This window comes from Ochotona princeps, chromosome 24, assembly GCF_030435755.1.
Source record: "Ochotona princeps isolate mOchPri1 chromosome 24, mOchPri1.hap1, whole genome shotgun sequence".
NCBI classification, from domain to species: domain Eukaryota; kingdom Metazoa; phylum Chordata; class Mammalia; order Lagomorpha; family Ochotonidae; genus Ochotona; species Ochotona princeps.
In genome coordinates, this window is record NC_080855.1 from 8,877,490 (window position 1) to 8,896,296 (window position 18,807).

At 57.8% G+C, this 18,807-nt stretch overlaps 1 protein-coding gene across 1 annotated transcript; it reads left to right on the plus strand.

Moving 5' to 3' along the window:
• The first annotated feature begins 323 nt into the window (after positions 1–323).
• On the plus strand, positions 324–18,439 carry CCNF (cyclin F). The gene is made up of 17 exons (XM_004586678.2): positions 324–428; positions 1,605–1,759; positions 3,804–3,910; positions 4,728–4,795; positions 5,342–5,535; positions 6,015–6,068; positions 6,596–6,700; positions 6,948–7,025; positions 10,367–10,518; positions 11,806–11,970; positions 13,230–13,353; positions 13,659–13,839; positions 14,099–14,186; positions 15,772–15,871; positions 16,087–16,214; positions 16,990–17,159; positions 17,934–18,439. The coding sequence occupies exons 1-17, from the start codon at positions 413–415 to the stop codon at positions 18,380–18,382; spliced, it is 2,334 nt and encodes a 777-aa protein (XP_004586735.2). The 5' UTR covers positions 324–412; the 3' UTR covers positions 18,383–18,439.
• Positions 18,440–18,807: the final 368 nt, after the last annotated feature.

The window sequence follows — 18,807 nt, forward strand, 5'->3', positions numbered from 1 at the left end:
GTCCGCGAAGGGCACTAGAGCTTCCCGTGGCGCGGCCACCTGCGTCCGACCTCGGGACGGCCCGCTGGGGTCCGCCCGACTGCAGGGCCCAGGAGGGACGAGCCATCAGGAAGGCAGAGCGACCCCAGGCACGGCAGAGGCGCGCCGGCTGCTGCACGGGGCCCGAGATGGAGGAGGCGGGCCGGGCGCGCGGGCTCCGCCAATCACCTGCCCGCGTTCGAATTCGCGTCCCGGCCCGGCCAATGGGGCGAGGCGAGCGGGGACCCGCGGTCCGGCCAATAGGAGCGCCGGGCGCGTTTGAAAACTAGGGCGGGCGGCGCGGCTCGGTGTGCGCCTGCGCGGGTGGCCGGCGCGCAGGGTCCGAGCGCGGGCGCTCGCCGGCGGGCTGGGCGGCTGCGGTGCGAGCGGAGCGATGGGGAGCGGCGGCGGTGAGTGCGGGGCTGTCTCCGGCAGCTTGGGGTGCAGGACGGGCTCGAACCCCTGGGACCCGGGACGGGGAGTCGCGGGCGCGCCGGGCCTCCTGCTCGCCGGCGTCCAGGGACGCTCGGTTTAAATGCCCCGGGAGGCGGCTGGTCTCGCGCGGCTACTGTCCTACCCCCGACCCTATCCCAGTTGTCCCGCAAGCAAAGGTTTGGGTTAGTTGTCGTGTAGCACATGCGATCGCTGTCGTCCGTCGTGGGAGACTGATGGCGCGAGCCGAGGGGCAACGCGGTGCGAGCGGCTCGCCCGCTCTCCTGGTGCCGCGCTGCGGACCTGGCGGCTCCTGGTCAGCTGCGCTGCTGGGCACTGCCGCGGGGGTCTGGCGCCTGCGGCTCTTTGGGTTATTTCAGTGGTTGCCGACCCTTCCCGAGTGAAAGGGGGGTGAAAACTTTCTGAGTGGTAAAGGAAAAAAGAAATCCGAGAGCTCTTTGGGAATTGGTCATTCCTGGTGAGGTGGACGCGGTGCTTGCTGACAGGAAGACCCAGGAGGGAGAAGGGGGCGATCGGGAGAGGCGTCGCTGCAAAGGAGGACCCGAGGCGATATCCCAGCCGTGTAGCGGAGGGTCTGTGTCGCCTAAGAAATAGAGGAAGGAGCTGCTGGGACAGAAGCTGAAGAGAGAGGGCTGGTCTGTGTCCGTGGAAGGGCCCATTGCCCCGTTGCTCAGCGCCTCGCTGACACCTGGCCTAGCCTTCCCAAGTTCTTGGCTTCTCTGAAGGCCAGCCCTCCTGCTTTGGGCTCAAAAGCCAGAAACTGATGAAGATCCTCCTTAAGTGACCCCTAGTCTGCAGATAGAAGCCCAGCTATCCAGCGGGGGGTTGCCAGGGGGTGTACGATGCCCTCAGCCCAGCTGCCTTTGCCCCCCAGGACTGGTTGGTCTGTGGCCCCAGGAGCAGGTTGCCAGTAGTCATGGCGTAGCTGCTGTTGGCTGTCAGTTCTGCATGGGTGTTTGAATAAATCGTGGTTCTCTGCTGTCTTGCATTGTATTCTTTTATTTGATTTGATTATTGAGGCTAGGAGGGTGGTTCTGGAGTTGGGCACCATTGTGGTGCAGGGAATAGTAACTGCTAACTTCTGGTGCAACTTTTCCATTAATTGAGACTTGAATTTTTTTCTTCCCCTCAAGTGATCCACTGTCGATGTGCCAAGTGCTTCTGCTACCCGACCAAGCGGAGGGTCAGGAGGCGAGCCCGGAGCCTCACCGTCTTGAGTCTGCCTGAAGATGTACTCTTCCACATCCTCAAGTGGCTTCCTGTTGGGGACATCCTGGCCGTCAGAGCCGTAAGTCCTGCCCTCCTGCCTGGAGCAGCACTCGGCGTGGCGAGGAAGCCAGCTCCCACCCTCTAGTTCACCTCACAAGTGCCCACATAGCCAGGATGGCACTCCAACTCTGTCTTGTGTGTGGGGTCTGCACTGGCAGGAGTCTGGGGTAAGGAGATGGGCACAGAGCCCAGACGCCCCGAGGAGGGATATCCACATTTGGACCACGAAGGCTTCAGCCTCCCACCCTTGGGCCTCACATTTTCTTTCTTTCTTTCTTTCTTTCTTTCTTTCTTTCTTTCTTTCTTTCTTTCTTTCTTTCTTTCTTCCTTCCTTCCTTCCTTCCTTCCTTCCTTCCTTCCTTCCTTCCTTCCTTCCTTTCTTAGATTTATTTATGTCATATTGGAAAGTCAGATATACCGAGAGGAAGAGAGACAGAGAGGAAGATCTTATGTCCAATGATTCACTCCCTAAGTGGCTGCAACGGCCGGAGCTGAGCTGATCCGAAGCTAGGAGCTCTTCTGAGTCTCCCACGCGGGTGCAGGTCCCAAGGCTTTGGGCCGTCCTCGACTGCTTTGCCAGGCCACAGGCAAGAAGCTGGATGGAAGTGGAGCTGCCGGGATTAGAACTGGTGCCCACATGGGATCCTGGCAGATGCAAGGCATGGACTTTAGCTGCTAGGCTACCACACCGGGCCGGGCCTGGGCCTTGCATTTTCAGTATCAGAATGAAATCTTGGCCTTCCCAGGAGGATGGAGGAAACAAGGATGTTATGAATAGATACTTGTGAGAGGAATGGCACCTGAGGTTTACCTGGTCTGTGGTAACATTAACAGACAGTAATGTTTACATGCCTAAGAAACAAGATAGCAAGCCAAGAGAGTCTGTGGGGTGGTGGCATAGCCCAGCAAGTTAAGCCACAGCCTGTGACAAGGTAGCTGACACCTCTCATCTGAGCCCTCTGGCTGCCCTCGTGGGACCTACGTCTCTCCCCGTTTACAGCCTCCAGAAAGCTGGTTTCTGGGTTCTTTGTTCCTGCAGCCGTGAGGTGTACCCGGGTATCAAGAGGGCGCCTCCAGAGGGCAGGCTTCGTGCTATAGAGAACAAGTCCTGCCTGGGGCACCTGCTTCCTCGTCAGCGGCCTGGCTCCTCGGCTTCCCGTCTGGCTTGCTGCCAATGGCCCCAGGGGGCAGCAGGTACTGACTCGGGCCACTGGGCCCTACCACCCACAAGGGAGACACAGATGACATTTAGGAAGTGAACCAGTGGTGGAAGATCTCTCTCCCAGCTTCCACACCTCTACTATTATTCTGACTCGCAAATAAAATAAATAAATCTTTAGGGTGTGGGGCTGGCACTGTGGTGTAGTAGGTTAAACCTCCAATTGCAGCGCCAGATCCCATATGGGTGCCAGTTTGTGTCTTGGCTACTCAACTTCCCATCCAGCTCCCTGTTTGTGGCCTGGGAAAGCAGTGGAAGATAGCCCAAAGCCTTGGGTCCCTGCGCCCATGTGGGAGACCCAGTAGAAGCTCCTGGTTTCAGATTGACTTGGCTCTGGCTGTTGCAGCCATTTGGAAAGTGAACCAATAGATGGATGGCCTCGCTCTGTCCCCTTCTCCCTGTAACTTTACGTTTCAAATTTAAGCGTCACAGAGTGAGCTTCAGGAGCCAGGCTTTTTTTTTTTTTAAGATTTATTTATTTTATTACAGTCAGATATACACAGAGGAGGAGAGACAGAGAGGAAGATCTTCTGTCCGATGATTCACTCCACAAGGGACCACAACGGCTGGTGCTGCGCTGATCCAAAGCCGGGAACCAGGAACCTCCTCTGGGTCTCCCACGTGGGTGCAGGGTCCCAAGGCTTTGGGCCGTCCTCGACTGCTTTCCCAGGCCACAGGCAGGGAGCTGGATGGGAAGTGGAGCTGCCGGGATTAGAACCGGCGCCCATATGGGATCCCGGTGCGTTCAAGGCGAGGACTTTATCCGCTAGGCCACGCCGCCGGGCCCGGAGCCAGGCTTTTGCACTGTTCCTCAATGACCCTTCCTTGCTCCATTGTTCTGCAGGTGCACTCGCACTTGAGGGACCTGGTGGACAACCATGCCAGTGTGTGGGCCTGCGCCAGCTTCCAGGAGCTGTGGCCTTCGCCAAAAAACCTGCAGCTCTTTGAGAGGTATGCCCTGAGCTCACTGCCTTCCCTGCGCCTCTGAGTCTGACTCGGAACTGTTTTCCCATCTCTGTTTCCCCTCTTATTCCCTCACAAGGGGCGACCCGAGACTGTGCATGACATCCGTCAAGGCCCCCCATCACTCAGCCCCGCCCACTGTACTTCCCTGGGGTCCATCTTGGCCAGGTGACTCAGGCACAGGTGGCCTGCGTGGGTAGACTTTCTGGGGTCTAAGCTTTGTGGCTTCAGCGTCACTCATTGCCTAGTACTCCCTTGTGCCCATGAGCCAGGATCAGCGCCAGGACTGTTGGCCACCTGTGCCATTGGCCACCCCTGGGACCATGTAGCTCTACCAATGCCTCCTTGTTTCAACAGATTCAAAAAGCAAAGCTTGGGGTCGGGTCCACTCCAACCCTCACCCACAGGGTTGCCAGGACCCCAGGAGGAGCCGTGCACCATGGAACTCCCCCAGCCCCGGGGCCCAGCGTGGCCGGGTTAGTGGTCAGAGTTGCGCATGTGTCACTCCTGTCTGACCTTGGGCTTGCTCAGCGGTCTGGCAGCAGACACTGCCAGGTCACTCAGTCACCCCGAAGCCCAGGCCACCTTTACTCACTCTCCTGTGCCTTGAACTTGCTGCTCCTGACAGCTCGCCTACTGCGTCCTCCCTGAGCTCCATGCAGTCATAAACCCGAAAACAGCCTTTGATGCTGAACTCATGGCGGGAGGGGGGGAGAAATTCATTCAGAAAATGGGTATGCTGGCAGCCAGTGCAGTGGTGAGCCATGACCCATGGCTGCCACATTGCGTGTTCCTCGTGTTGCAGGGCCGCAGACAGGGGCAACTTTGAAGCTGCTGTGAAGCTGGGCATAGCCTACCTCTACAATGAAGGCTGTAAGTGCTGCCCCGGCCCCTGGGGACTTCCCGTGCGCATGAGCCTCAGGCCCCCAAGAGCAGCTGAGTCACCACTTGCCTTGTTTTGCTGGGAGCTCGTGCCCAGAGGTGGTTGGCCTAGGAACACACAGGCGTACTGACGGCATTCTGAAAGAGTCGCCTGTCGTGGTGGCCTATCCTGTCATTTTGGTCGAGCAGGAGGCCCCAAGCCGACTCGGGTGAGCCTGCATCTGCCCACACTGAGGGCTGCATGTGTGGGCAATCTCTCTCCTTGCCAAGCTCTCCTGGTGCCTTGGGACACAGAGGGTAGTGAGCCTTGACCACTGGGTGGCAGTGACACAGCTCCTCAGGGCTGATGGGGTGCTGTTCCTTGGCTTCAGACCCTGGCATCTGGACTTCTGGCAGCACAGAGGAGGAAGGAACCCCATGGCAGGTCCTTCTTTCCCAGGACACAGGGCACCTTGCACCATGGTGGCTTAAGGTTAAACTCCGGAGCACTTCCCGCCCCCCAGAGATGTGATCACGTTCGGTTCTGTCCCCCTGCAGTGTCTGTGTCTGACGAGGCCCGTGCGGAAGTGAACGGCCTGAAGGCCTCTCGCTTCTTCAGCCTGGCTGAGCAACTCAATGCAAGCGCAACACCCTTTGTCTGGCTCTTCATCCGCCCACCATGGTCGGTGTCTGGAAGCTGCTGCAAGGCTGTGGTTCATGAAAGTCTCAGGGCAGAATGCCAGCTGCCCAGGGTAAGTCCTGGCACACCCCGTGGACCACAGGAATCTGGCGCCTGAGGCTGGGGCCGTGCAGGAGCACAGAGGACACGAGTGGCGGGGGGGCTGCCAGCCCATTTGGTCTTGGTGCCAGGTGACAGGCAGAGTTGTGGGCACTGATGGACAGCCGGAACCAGCAGCCGTTGCAGGAGGCAGAGGGGTGGACAGCACAGGACCCTGAGCATACAGACCTAGGAAGGTGGCCCCCGACTTCCTTCTCTTTGGGCAGCTGTTTGGTGATTCACCCTGCAAGTACCTATAGTAGTCAATGCTAGAACCCGCTAAAGCCAGGTGCAGGGAACTCCCACATGGATGGCATGGCCCCAGGTCCTTGAGCCTCCCAGGATGGCATTTGTGGGAAGCTAGGAATCAGGAGAAGGGCCTGGCAGCCCCCCAGGGTCCACAGGTACCCTAATGGCCAGGCCTGACACCCAGCTCGCCTCTCTTGTTTTAAGACTCGCCGGGCGTCCATCCTGCACTGCGTGGGAAGAGTGCTGAGTCTGTTTGAGGTGAGTGAGCTTGGCCTTGTTTAATCTGTCTCTGGTCAGGATGCAGAAGGAGAGGGCACCCAGGCCCAAGGCCCAGCCCTGGAGGTCCCTGGTGGGCAGCGCCTGGGCCACTCTCGGGAGCTAGGGGAGTGGCGTGGCCAAGCTCACCTTGCTGTGCCCTTGGGAGCCTCTGGGGTGCACGGGCACTGCGTAGCTACCTTTGGGATCTGGAAGCTCTGCTGTTGCAGATTTAGGGAAACTGGCTCTGCCTTTCTTTGGGAACAAACGGGAAGGCAGGTGTTTCAGAACCCCAGAGCCAAGCCAAGTCCACACAGAAGAAAGGGCTCTGGGCCTGACTCTGGGGCTCTGAATCCACTTTGCCGTCGACCTCCGAGTAGTCCTTTTTCCTCTGATGGAGTTAGGGTGTCTGTTCTGCCAATGTGTGTCTTAGGAATGGGGGTGGACGGCAGCACCGGGGGTTGTTGGAGAGTGCTGCAGTATGGAGCAGAGACTGAGAAAAGAATCCACTATGTTTGGACCCACTCCAGGATGAAGAGAAGAAGAAGCAGGCCCGAGCACTTTTTGAAGAGTCTGCTCACCAGGGATGCCTGGCCAGCTCGTACCTCCTCTGGGAAAGTGACAGGATAGTGGACGTAAGTGGCCGGCTCTGGAGAGGGAGGGATCGTGTCAGCCAAAGGTACGGTCTGGACACTGCCCTGGAACCAGGTTCGCTGTTCCTGGCCTCTGGGGAATCTGCTGTTAGCAACCCCCAGTGGCCACCGTCACTTGGGGTTAACACAGCCAGGTACCTCCTGTGGTTATTGGGACATTTAAGAACCCCATGAGTTGGGTTCCTCCTAAGACTATATTTCAAGGTTTGGTGCCTCTTCCCATTGACAGATGTCAGATCCCGGACGATGCCTGCACAGCTTTCGGAAACTCAGGGACTATGCCGCCAAGGGCTGCTGGGAAGCACAGGTAACAGGAAGGAGAGTGGGAGGAGCCTCTGTCTCGGTGGCCTCCTGGGACAGCCCCGCCTGGGCTTCTTGCAGGAGACCACGGGGTGCAGGGAGACGGAGCTGGAGCTCAGGCCGTAAGGCAGCCAGATTCACTCCCACGCACTGTCCACAGTTGGGGTGCAGGGTGGGCTTACCTTCACAGCACTCGCTGAGGCTGCTCCCAGGGTGCCCTGCTCAGCGCCACATGCAGCCTCAGCACCTGCCTGGACTAACTGCTAGGAGCAGACAGATGCTGGGAGATGTCTAGAGGGCCCCTGAGACTCTCAGAACTCTCAACAAATGTAGCTGGTTGACAAGTGGAGCAACTTGAGTTTCACTGTTGGTCCAAAGTGTGCCTTTCTTCTTTTTTTATGTTATTTATTTATTTATTTTAATTTTCATTACAAAGTCAGATATACAGAGAGGAGGAGAGACAGAGAGGAAGATCTTCCGTCCGATGATTCACTTCCTAAGTGAGCGCAACAGCCAATGCTGTGCGATCTGGAGCCAGGAGCCAGGAACTTCTTCCAGGTCTCCCACATGGGTACAGGGTCCCAAGGCTTTGGGTCGTCCTCGACTGCTTTCCCAGGCCACAAGCAGGGAGCTGGATGGGAAGTGGAGCTGCCAGGATTAGAACTGGCGCCCATATGGGATCCCAGTGCATTCAAGGCAAGGACTTTATCCACTAGGCCACTGCTCCGGGCCCAGAGTGTGGCATTCATTAAGATATTTTAGACTTAACCATGTTAGTAAATTGTCCTTTTGTGTCTCTTTACTTGTCTTTGCCTAGAGAGCTGGTCAAGCTTGAAAATAGTTATTTGGTTTTTTGGTTGTTTCTTTTGGTTTTGAAGTTTGAAAGAAATAGAATGAGAACTCTATTCATTGGTTCACCCTCCCAGTGCCCACAGTGCTTGAGTGAAGCCAGGACCTGGGCCTACATCACCTGTGGGAACTCCATGGTCTGAACCACCACTGTTGCCTCCCAGGGTCTCTGTTAGCAGGAAGCTGGCCTCAGGAGTTGACTCTATGTATGCCTGCCCTCGTAGAAACTGGCTGTTTCAATTTGAAAAGCAGGGACTCAGGCAGGGGTTTCCCGTCTGCTGGGTCACTCCCCAAACGCCTGCCATAGCCAGGGTTCAGCGAGGCTGAAGCCAGGGGCCGGAACTTGGTCTGCATCTGCGTCTGGATGCTCGACACACAGATGCTTGAGCAGCCTGCTGGGATCAGACAGGCCTGGGACTGAGACCCCTTAGCTCTGACGGTTGATGCGAGTGTCTTGGGCAGTGTCTCAACCACACCAACTCCCACCCTCCCTGTACGTTTGTGTTTTTTCTAACGGCAGAAATACAGACGGTGACCTCCTATCCATCAGGTTCATCCCCAACTATCCACAGCTACCAGGGCTGGGCCAGGTGGAAGGTAGAAGTCTCAACCGATTGCAGGTCTCCCGAATGAGTGGCAGGGCCTGGCCCCTGGAGCCATCTGACCTGCTATCCCTCAGGGCGCTCTCAGGAAGCTGGAATACAGGAGAGGCAAGCTAAGCCACCAGCTGTGATGCCAGCATTCCATGTGGGCATCAGCTGCTCCACTTCCAATCTAGCTGCTTGCTAATATGCCTGAGAAAACAGCAGAGGATGACCCAAGTGCTTGGGCCCCTACACCCCCGTGGGAGATCCAGATGAAACTCCTGGCTTCAACCTGGCCCAGCCCTAGCAGGTGTGTGAACCAGCTGATGGGAGATCTCTATGTCTCTCTAACCCTAACTTTCAAATGAATGAAATAAGTATTAAAATCAGCCTCTTATGGTGTGGGTTGCATATGTGGCAAAAAGCCACTGTAGCCACTTCTGTGGGCTCGCTGTGTAAGGAACAAGGCACAGGCACCACAAAGGTGGCACAAAGATGTTCAGCAAAAGCATTACATAGAAACATCCTTAATGGAAGAAAACCAGGCTGTTTTTAAGCCTTTTATCTATTTGAAAGGCACAGTGGCAGAGAAGCTTCCATCTGCTGGTTCTGTCCCCAAATGACTGCAGTGCTGAGGCTGGGCCAGACTGAAGCCGGGACCCAGCATTCGAATAGCAGAACCTAGGTACAGCCGCAGGAAGCTGGTTTGAAAGTGCAGACAAAGAGCAGGTGAAGCCGCTGCCTGTGATGCTGGTGTTCCATGTGGACACCGATTTGAGTCCCGGCTGCTTTCCTTTTTCTCCAGCTTCCTGCTAATGTTCCTGGGAAGTGGGAGATGCTTAGGCCCCTACCACCCACAGAGGAAACCCAGATGTGGTTCCAAGCTCCAGTCTTTTCCTGACGCAGCCCTGGTGTTTGCAGCCATTTGGGGTGGGGATAGAAGGATTAAACAGCAGATGGATGGTCTCTCTCTCTGTAACTGCTTTTCAGATTAATAAGTAAATCAGAAAAGTGCCAGGCTCTCCAATAGAGGATGTGGGTGTCCCAAGTGGTTTCCTGAGCTGTGCCGTGGTGCCTGCTCCGGGAAGCTCAGGGCTGGAGGAAGCTTGCATCTTCTGCAGGTGGTCAGAGAGGGGATGTGCTGTGTGGCTGAGCATGGCACAGTCCAAGAGGAAATCCAGCTGCTTTGGGGATCCTATGCAGTGGATCCTACACTGGCATATAATAGTGCTGTGAGTGTGTCAACTACCTCCATCTTCCTGTAATCCACAGCCCTCCAGGTCACTCGGGGTGCTCAACACAGTGTGCGCACCATGGAAACAGTTGTGCTAGGTTGTTAGGAAAGTTGGTACACATCCAGGGCAGACTCAGCATTTTTCTGAACATTCCATTAGCTGGTTGAGTCTGAGGTCATAGTGCATGCTGGGTAGGATTTTCGGCTCTCACGACCACCTGCCCGAGCACATGCCACAGGCCACTTTGCCATCAAGGAAACCAAGGCCACCCTTACCCTGCCATTTACCTTCACACGGAAGCCTTCTTCAGGCTCCCCATTCAGCCTGTGGCCTCCCCCCTGGAGCAGGTAACTTACACATACACATGGGAATGGACAGATAAAAACTTAGGTTTTTTTTTTTTTGCTTAAACCATGCAACCAAAAGACTGAGCACCTGTGCCAAGATGGGAATGCACCTGGCATTCCACCCCTGCTCAGCTGTGCTGGGACAGGCATTTGGCATCCCATAGAATGCCCAGCCTTGATACCCTGTTCTACTCCCACCCCAGCTTCCTGCTCATACAGGCCCCAGGAGGCAGCGGTGATGGCTCGTGACTGTAGCTGCCCCCAGTGTGCCCTTCCGTGTGGACAAACCTCAAAGCCACTATGCTTTTCACACTTGTGTCTTCCCTTCCTCAGTTGGCCTTAGCCAAAGCCTGCGCCAACGGGCAGCAGCTGGGGCTGGATGCGAAGGCGTCCGCCGAGATTGTGAGCCAGCTCTTTCAGGCATCGCAGGCCGTCAGCAAGCAGCAGGTCTTTGCTGTGCAAAAGGGACTCAACGACACGATGAGGTAAGGCTTCCCGCCAAGCGGCCTGATGTGGCAGCCAGCCCACCAGCTCCCCGCTCTCTGGACACGTCCGTCCTCCCTCTGGGCCCCTTGGGGCTGCAAGATGGCATCCTTCTAGAGCGAGCAGCTTCTACAGCTGGGGCCCAGCCTGGCCTGTGTCCTGGCCTTGTGAGCATGTGGGTGTGGCTACCATCAGCCCAGGAGCCCCTTTTGCTCTGAGGTTGGTCATCACATACCTTAGCATTGGACTGGTGTGAGAAGGGTGTGTTAGGAGGCCACAAGGCCAATGGAGGAGTTGTTTGTAGCTTGCTCATGTGATTTGAAATGCATTTGGCCTTGGCGTGGGAGCCCCTGACAGCGCGTCCGGCTGGCAGTGTGCAGCATGCCGTGTGTGCTCCGTCGCCTCCTTCACTCCTCACAGCAGGGATGCCCTGGCAGCCTGGGCATGGCCCACTCTGCTCTCCTCTCGCAGGGAGGAGCACACTGACAACACGTCTCACCCCCTTGGGCTATGCTTCTTGATATTCGTTTTGTTGGAAGAGGGAATTTAAAAAAAAAGAAAAAAACACAGATTTAACTGTTTCAATTGTCCAGTATGATTGTCAATCCAGTATAGTCCATGCGCTTGGGGAACCCCTGGCCTGCTCACAGTGAGTGATTCACCACCTGGGCACCTGACCCTGTGCACATTGTCCTGGGAGCACAGCGAGACCCTTAGCTCCCCTCCCGTACTCCCTACCCTACCCCGCCCTCCCGTCCACGGCACAGTTTGCGTCCCTGCTGCTCAAGTGGCCTCCCTGCTTCACGATGTGCTTCCTGCAGAAAGGGGTTCACTCTCTCCAGTGTCCCTGGACCCCAGCTCAGGCCATTTGGGGAAGAGGCACATCTCAACTCTTGGGGGGCGCAGGTGAGGACGAGATGAGACTCCAGTGTGTGTCAGCAGGCCATTGCTGGCGCCGCCCTTCTAGCTCCAGGCGCCGTGGAGCCATGCAGTAAGCGCCCCATGGGAGGGTGAGGGCAGCCTGTGTCGGCCTTAAGTCGCTTCCCCCTTTGAGGATTTTCTCCTGTCCCAGGACCAGTGATCCAGCCCCAAACACAGCGTCAGCTGCCTGCCTCCTACCTGGGAGTTGGGGTCCATCTCTCTCTTGGTGCTCTGAGGCGTTTGCCTCTGTGAACAGTGCACCATGGAGAAGCAGGGCCCACGGGGCCAGTGATGAGCCTGGACCATGCAGGCTGCAGCTCACACCTCCAGGCGCTTGGTGTGGCTGCAGCACTGCCCTCTGTCCACAGATACATTCTCATCGACTGGCTAGTGGAGGTGGCCACCATGAAGGACTTCACTAGTCTATGCCTGCACCTGACGGTGGAGTGTGTGGACCGCTACCTGTGCAGGAGAGTGGTGCCACGGTACAGGCTACAGCTGCTGGGCATCGCTTGCATGGTCATTTGCACCCGGTGAGGAGCTGCTGCCCCCGCCAGCAGGATGGGGTGTGTAGTGTGCTTCCCCTGTTTCCTGAGTCACAACCCCTGCTAGGTTCTCAAGAGTTCTGAGGCGAGTCCTCAAGCATGGTGTCTGTCTCATGTCCTCACCAACTTGGGACATTTTCAGGATTGGGGTGCGGCCTCATTTTGGGCCACCTTCCTCTGGCTGGCTTTGGAGGCTCACGATGCATTTGGCCTTTGCTGGTTGCCCTGCCCCTGCGCTCTCGCGCAGCTGGCCATTTCGCCCAGGGCGTGCCTTCTAGCATCCTTACCTGTGCGGCCTGCTGACTGAGGGGCCGAGCTGTGAGTTGCAGTGACACAATGAGCCAGGGCAGAGGGTACAGGCGCCAGACCTGAGGACAGGACCTGGCTCTTCCCTGCTCTGACAGCTGCAGGTGTCTCCTCTACCTTCCCCCGAGGTCAGTCACATGGCCAGCATGGGACCCGAGGAGTGTGGTCTCCAAGTGGCCATGTACACCCAAAGGAGGGTCACTTTAACAGATTGGGAGAACGTGGGCTTGGGGTCAGCAGACCGCACCCGTCCACAGTACTCCATGTTGAGCTCTTGGACCCGAGTCCCGAAATAGGTATTCTGCCTGGCCCTCACACAGTGTCTGACAGCACCTAAGGGTGTAAGGCCGCGTCACAGGCTACCAGCTGGCTCACGGGGGGTGTGATAACCGCCTTGTCTCAGAGCAGTGCCTGCCCTCCCCACTACCTCGCGCAGGCCTGTCCCCCAGGGTGTGGCCCTTGCGCTGCCAGGCCTGTCAAAGTGACGACAAGTGTGCACACTGTGGAGTTTCAGGCAGGGCAGCTGGGCTCAGCTACAGCCCACAGGCCCTGGGAAGGAGCCTTCAAGGCCTCTGGGGCAAGCTGCTCCTTGCTGGCCAGACAGTGTTCACTGCCTCCGGCAGACAGATGCCCATGTGCAGGCACTGTGCTGGGCACAGACTTTGACACCCTCGTAGCCCTGTACCCTATCTTCTGGTTCAGAGACCTTACCATCCTCTGGGATTAAGTCACTTAGACTTAGCTGGTGGTCATTGTCTGTACCTGACCCTGCCTTTGTCTATATGATGTGGCTCTCATCCTCTGTCCAGCACTGTCTCCCACTGTGGGTCCACTGTAACCACCTGTCACCAAAGCTGTCCCTCCTTACCCCAAGGCCCCAAGTTTCAACCCTGCCCACCTGCAAGTGGGCTCCGGTTTGAGTGGCCACGAATGTACTGCAGGTTCATCAGTAAGGAGATCCTGACGATCCGGGAGGCCGTGTGGCTCACGGACAACACGTACAAGTACGAGGACCTGGTGCGCATGATGGGGGAGGTTGTCTCCACCCTGGAGGGCAAGATTCGAGTAAGTGCCCTCCTTCCCTTTCCTTGCAAATCACAGTTGTTTCTGGGTTTGAGGCTGTGGGTAGGACAGGAGGAGCTGAGGCCCTCTAGCCCCCCAGCTTGGGAATGACCCCCAGGGGTTCCCCCAGGAGGCCCTTGGCCTGAGATGGCAGCTGTCATGGCCAAATCCAAAGCCATGGAGCAAGAGGACATGGTGTGCTCCATCATCACTGTGGTATAGACATCACCCAGGCTGACCCAGAACCCATGTCCCTCGCGTGGGGAGCCCTCTGGGTCCTGAGCTCCGTGCCTGCTGCCTCTCCCCAGATCCCCACTGTGGTCGACTACAAAGAGGTCCTGCTGACACTGGTCCCTGTAGCACCGAGGACCCAACACCTGTGCAGCTTCCTTTGCGAGCTGTCCCTTCTGCACACCAGCCTGTCCACCTACGCCCCGGCTCACCTGGCTGCCGCGGCCCTGCTCCTGGCCAGGCTGACCCATGGGCAGAGTAAGGAGCAGCCCGTGGTGGGGAAGGCTGGAGGGATGGAGGGAAAGGCAACCCCAGGAGGGGCTCTGGTGAGGCGAGCCGTGGCTCTGGTCGAGGTGTCCTCAGGTTTTGGGTGGTGAGCCTGGGTCTTTCCAGAGCGGTTATAAAGGGATCACAACTCTCCAGGAGTCTCCAGGGCAGGATACTAAAAACTATGGGGTGGCAGGGGTCAGGTGGCCATCTCAGTGGCCCTTCCATCCCTGCCTGCTCTCCTCCCCAGCACAGCCCTGGACCCCTCGGTTGTGGGACCTCACTGGATTCTCCCACGAAGACCTCTTGCCCTGTGTTCTGAGCCTTCATAAGAAATGGTGAGTCTCGTGCCGGGCGCCGGAGGGTGTCGACTTCCCCACCGGTAGCTGTTGGTCCACACACGCAGCTCTGCCCCACTGGGTGTTGTGCAAAAAACAAGTCTTCCTCAGAGCCATATTTCTTTGTTTACTGGAAAGGCAGACATGGACTGAGATCTCCCATCTGCTGTTGATGCCCCCAGTGCCCACAGTGGCCGGGGCTGGACCAGGCTAAAGCCAGGGGCCAGAGGACAAGAGCATCCCTGTCCTGGGCAGCAGAAGAGCTGCGCTCAGCCTGAGTGTGAACCACCAGACCGGGCTGGGAGGGGCACAGTGAGGGGGGCAGCCAGGGGCCAGGGTTTGTGTCAGGCTATGGCCAGCTCCAGCTTGCCCCTTGTAGCCTCACGGACAGACTTATGCCTCCCAGTTTCTGTTCCCAGCACCCTGGGGTGCCCCGTCACACTCTGGGGTCCTTGGCCAGGGAGCTGCCTTGCTGTTCTTGCCCCGAGACTCCGTCTGCCTCTTGGGAGTCTGGCCCGCTTCTAGAGCTCATTCGCTGTCTAGGCTTCTGCTCCAACCCAGCCTGGCGCACCTGCCCAGGTGCCTGGCAGACGCCCTCTTCACCAGCTGCCTCTCCCTCGGGTCACATTTGGTGACTGGTGGATGTGGCCATAGTCCTGGCAGAACCTTAGGCCTCCCATCTTTGCCTCCTTCACCCCTGCAGCCCGGCAGCCATGTGGTGTGATACACACATACACACAGTGGTTCAGTGAGGTCTGGTGCTCGGACACAGCTGCCTGTGACACACACACTCAGACACACAAACACAGCCTCCCAGTGGAGCTGCCCCCAGCTATGGGCACCTCCCTTATACTCCAGTGGAGAAGGGGCTTGTCTGTGACTTCAGGATGAACCAGGACTCGCATGGCAGCCTCTCCTCAGGTCCGCCCACTTCTCACCGTACCCCCGTCACGGGAGCCCATTGCCACCCTGGGAATCCGACGCAGGCGGAGTTCTCCTGAGCCAATGGACAGATAGAACGGTCAGGAGGCAGCATGGCCATCGCCCACCTCTGCTCCCCCTAGCCACAAGTGGACACCAAAATACATCGTTGGGCTGTGTTTAAAGAGATCGAAGCTGTCTGACATGATATCCTCATGGTCATATGGCCAGTAGCAGTCCATTTAGTCCGTTCTCGCCACCCCCGACAGAGTCCCCAGGCCCCTTAGCTGTCAGATCCCTCCAGTTCCCTCAGCCTTGGTGATCACTCATAGTCCGCTGCCAGTCCCTGGGTCTGCCCACACTGGTCGCTCCGTATCAAGGCGTGCCCGTCTGTGGCCTCTTGGCATTATGTGTTGCCAGGTCATCTGTCATGGCAAGTGTGGAGTGTGCCCATGATGTGGCCACACCACCTTTTGGGTTCCCACTCGCCCACAGCTGTGCTGCAGGACATCAGGTGCACACCTCTCGAGCGTGGGGCGGGCCGCTCCTGGGTTTGCCTGTCCGAGGCCCTGCTGCGGTTTCCCATCTCATTGCCAGGATGGCCAACAGGGGCTGGCGCCAGTGCAGGGCACCTCACCCGTGTGCTCTGTGTCCGTGTTTCCAGCTTCCATGATGACGCCCCCAAGGACTATAGGCAGGTGTCCCTGACGGCCGTGAAGCAGCGGTTTGAAGACAAGCGCTATGAGGAAATCAGCCAGGAAGAGGTACCCCCTTCAGCACCCCTGTTCCCGCACCTGGCCGGGTGCCCCACCCCACCTCACTGCCTTGCCTGCCCCTGGCTAGGTGCTCCTCGCTGACCCACTGCCCCTCACACCTAGCTAGGTGCCCATCCCTGACTTGGTACCCCTCCCACCTCATCACCTTGCTTGCCGCTAGCTGGGTGCCCCTCCCCGCCTTACCACCGCGCCTGTCCTTGCAGGTGCTGAGCTATGGCCAGTTGTGTGCTGTACTGGGAGTGACGCAGGAAAGCCCGGAGCCTCCGTCCTTCCTCAACACAGGAGACATCCACACCTTCCTCAGCTCCCCGTCTGGGAGGAGGACCAAGCGGTGAGTGTGCGCTCCAACCTCAGCGCCTTTGCCCAGCCCCGCTCTCACCTGCCTGGAGAACCCACACTGAGCCTGCAGAGCCCAGCAGACCCCCCACCTCTTCTGTCTGCTGAGGGCCAGCACCGTTGAGTGGGGTATGGGTCCAGGCAAGGCTACCACGGGTGTTTTCTGGGGCACAGGCCCTGGAAGTACACTCTTGCCCTTTAGGGGAACCCTGAGGAAGCAGCAGGCACATAAACAGCTAAGCCAGAGTCCCTCCCTGAGCCAGGTTGGAGGGGGCACCACGTCCACTCTGGCACACACACACTGGGTGGGGGGCTTGTGGCCCCTACCACGAGCACCGCTTTGCTGTATTCACCTGCTGTCTAGACATACCCTTCCCACCCCCTACCATAGCTGGCAATGTCAGGAATATGCCTGCACTCCCAAGTAACACTTGACCCCAGGTGGGTAGATGGGCCAATGCTGCCTGAGGGCCGGCTGCCCCGTGCAACCTCTGACCGGCACACCTGGCATCTCATTCAGTCAGTGTCCCCAAGAGTGTCCCAGTCCTACCAGTTCCAGAAGATTCCAGTGCTTTGCCCTGGCTCCTGCTGTGGAGTGAGCTAGTTGGCGCCTTAGCCAGGCCCCCTCCTGACCTGACTTCCTCTCTGGAGTGTACAGCGGGAACCCAGGCAATACAGGCGTTAGAGGCAGGTGTCAGGACTGGGATGGCCCGCAGCACGGCCGCCTGTGACCAGGGCTCACGGGCTGTATGTCCTTGTCATCACTACAGGAAGCGGGAGAACAGCCTGCAGGAGGACAGGGGCAGCTTTGTCACCACGCCAACGGCAGAGTTGTCCAGCCAGGAGGACACCCTGCTGGGCAGCTTCCTGGACTGGAGCCTGGACTGCTGCTCCGGCTACGAAGGCGACCAGGAGAGCGAGGGCGAGAAGGAGGGAGACGGTGAGTGTGCCAGAGGCTCACACCAAGGTGGACCCATGCGCCACGTAGCTGGAGGACAGAGCCCCGTACACTGGAGTGCTTGGTGTCTCCACCACAGTAGGGAGGTGGCGCTGACAGAGGACAAACTGTGTCCGTGTCCAGCTGCAGCAGAAAGGTCCCTGGGACCGGGCAGAACCCCTGCCTGGAGCTCCTAAGATCCTTCTGAGGAAGAAGAAATTCATTTGTTAAGTCATAGAAAGGGACACCTTCCATCCAGTGGTTCATTGTAAATATCCAAAAGGGCCGGGCAGACGCCAGGAGCATGGAATCCAACCCAGGTTGGTGTGTGTGCAGCTCCCTCCACCTGACAAGATCTGGGCCATTTTTAATGTTTTCCCAAGTGTGTTAGGGAGCAGGATTGGCAATGGAGCAGCCCGGATTCACTGGTGCCCCACCCACGTGAAATGCCACAGCTTAGGCTGATGCACCAGGATTCCGGCCCTAGTTAGATCTTTCTCGAACCTTCTTGGAGCTGAGCTCATGGGTACATGAGCTCCTTCCCCTACTGCCCTGCAAACTACACTGTCCGCCTTGGCTTCCCAGGGAAGTCCCAGATTGGGTGTTTCTTGCTTTTGTGTACACTGGTGATTCAGTCCAGTTACCATTTGTTGTCATCTGCCACCATGCTCAGTCAGTAGGCACCCAGAAGAGAGCGACAAAGCAGGGGCGGGTACCTGCCCAGGGCCTCCCTGACTGCAGTATGACTGGTGCCCGTATTCTCGACTGTTCTTGCAGTGACAGCTCCCAGTGGTGTCTTCGATGTCACGGTCGTGTATCTGAACCCCGAGCAGCACTGCTGCCAGGAGTCCAGCGACGAGGAGGACTGTTCAAGCAGCATGGACCGCCGGTCACCAGGACCTGAGCCTGCCAGCCACAGCAGGACCGTGCTGGGCAAGGACATCACAACCTCAGGGTACTCCTCTGTCAGCAGTGCGAGTCCCTCTGGCTCAGTGGACGGTGGCTCAGGGGGCCCTCCCCACTCTACCTCAGTGCCAGCCACAGGCAGCACCTCCCACACACAGCCTTGCCACCATCAGGCCAGGAAATCGTGTCTGCAGTGTCGGCCCCTGAGCTCCCCAGACAGCAGTGTTCCCAGGCCACAGGTGAAGCGGAAGAACCTGTCAGCACACAGTGAGGCCAAGGAGGAGGAAGAGGATGTGAACTTGAGCTTCCTGAAGCTGTGAAATGCTAATGTGTCTGTCGCCATGCCTGTCTGCCGAGGGAGGCTGCCAAGAGCGGCAGGCAGAACCCTGGGGCCAGCACCAGGAGCAGAGCAGGTGGCCTGTGAGACATGGGGTCCAGCCCTGGGTGACCAGCCAGGCAGGTATCAGCGTGGAAGGCTGGAGTTCATTACTTGCAAAATGCAGACCCCTAGCAGTCACGCACACTCCCCTCCTGCACCTGCTTGGTTTAAGGGTTGCTGTGAGCCGTACCATGACAGTCGCCAGGGTCCTGAAGACAGCCCCAGGTCCTCCTTCCTGTGCCTCAGCCCATGTTTTAGAACTTGTCCTCCCCCCAGAAGGATGTGTGCCCCAAATGTTTCCAATTCTTATTTCTAGACTTTGTTACTCCTCCAAGATGAAAACAGAAAAGACCACCAATGTTGTTT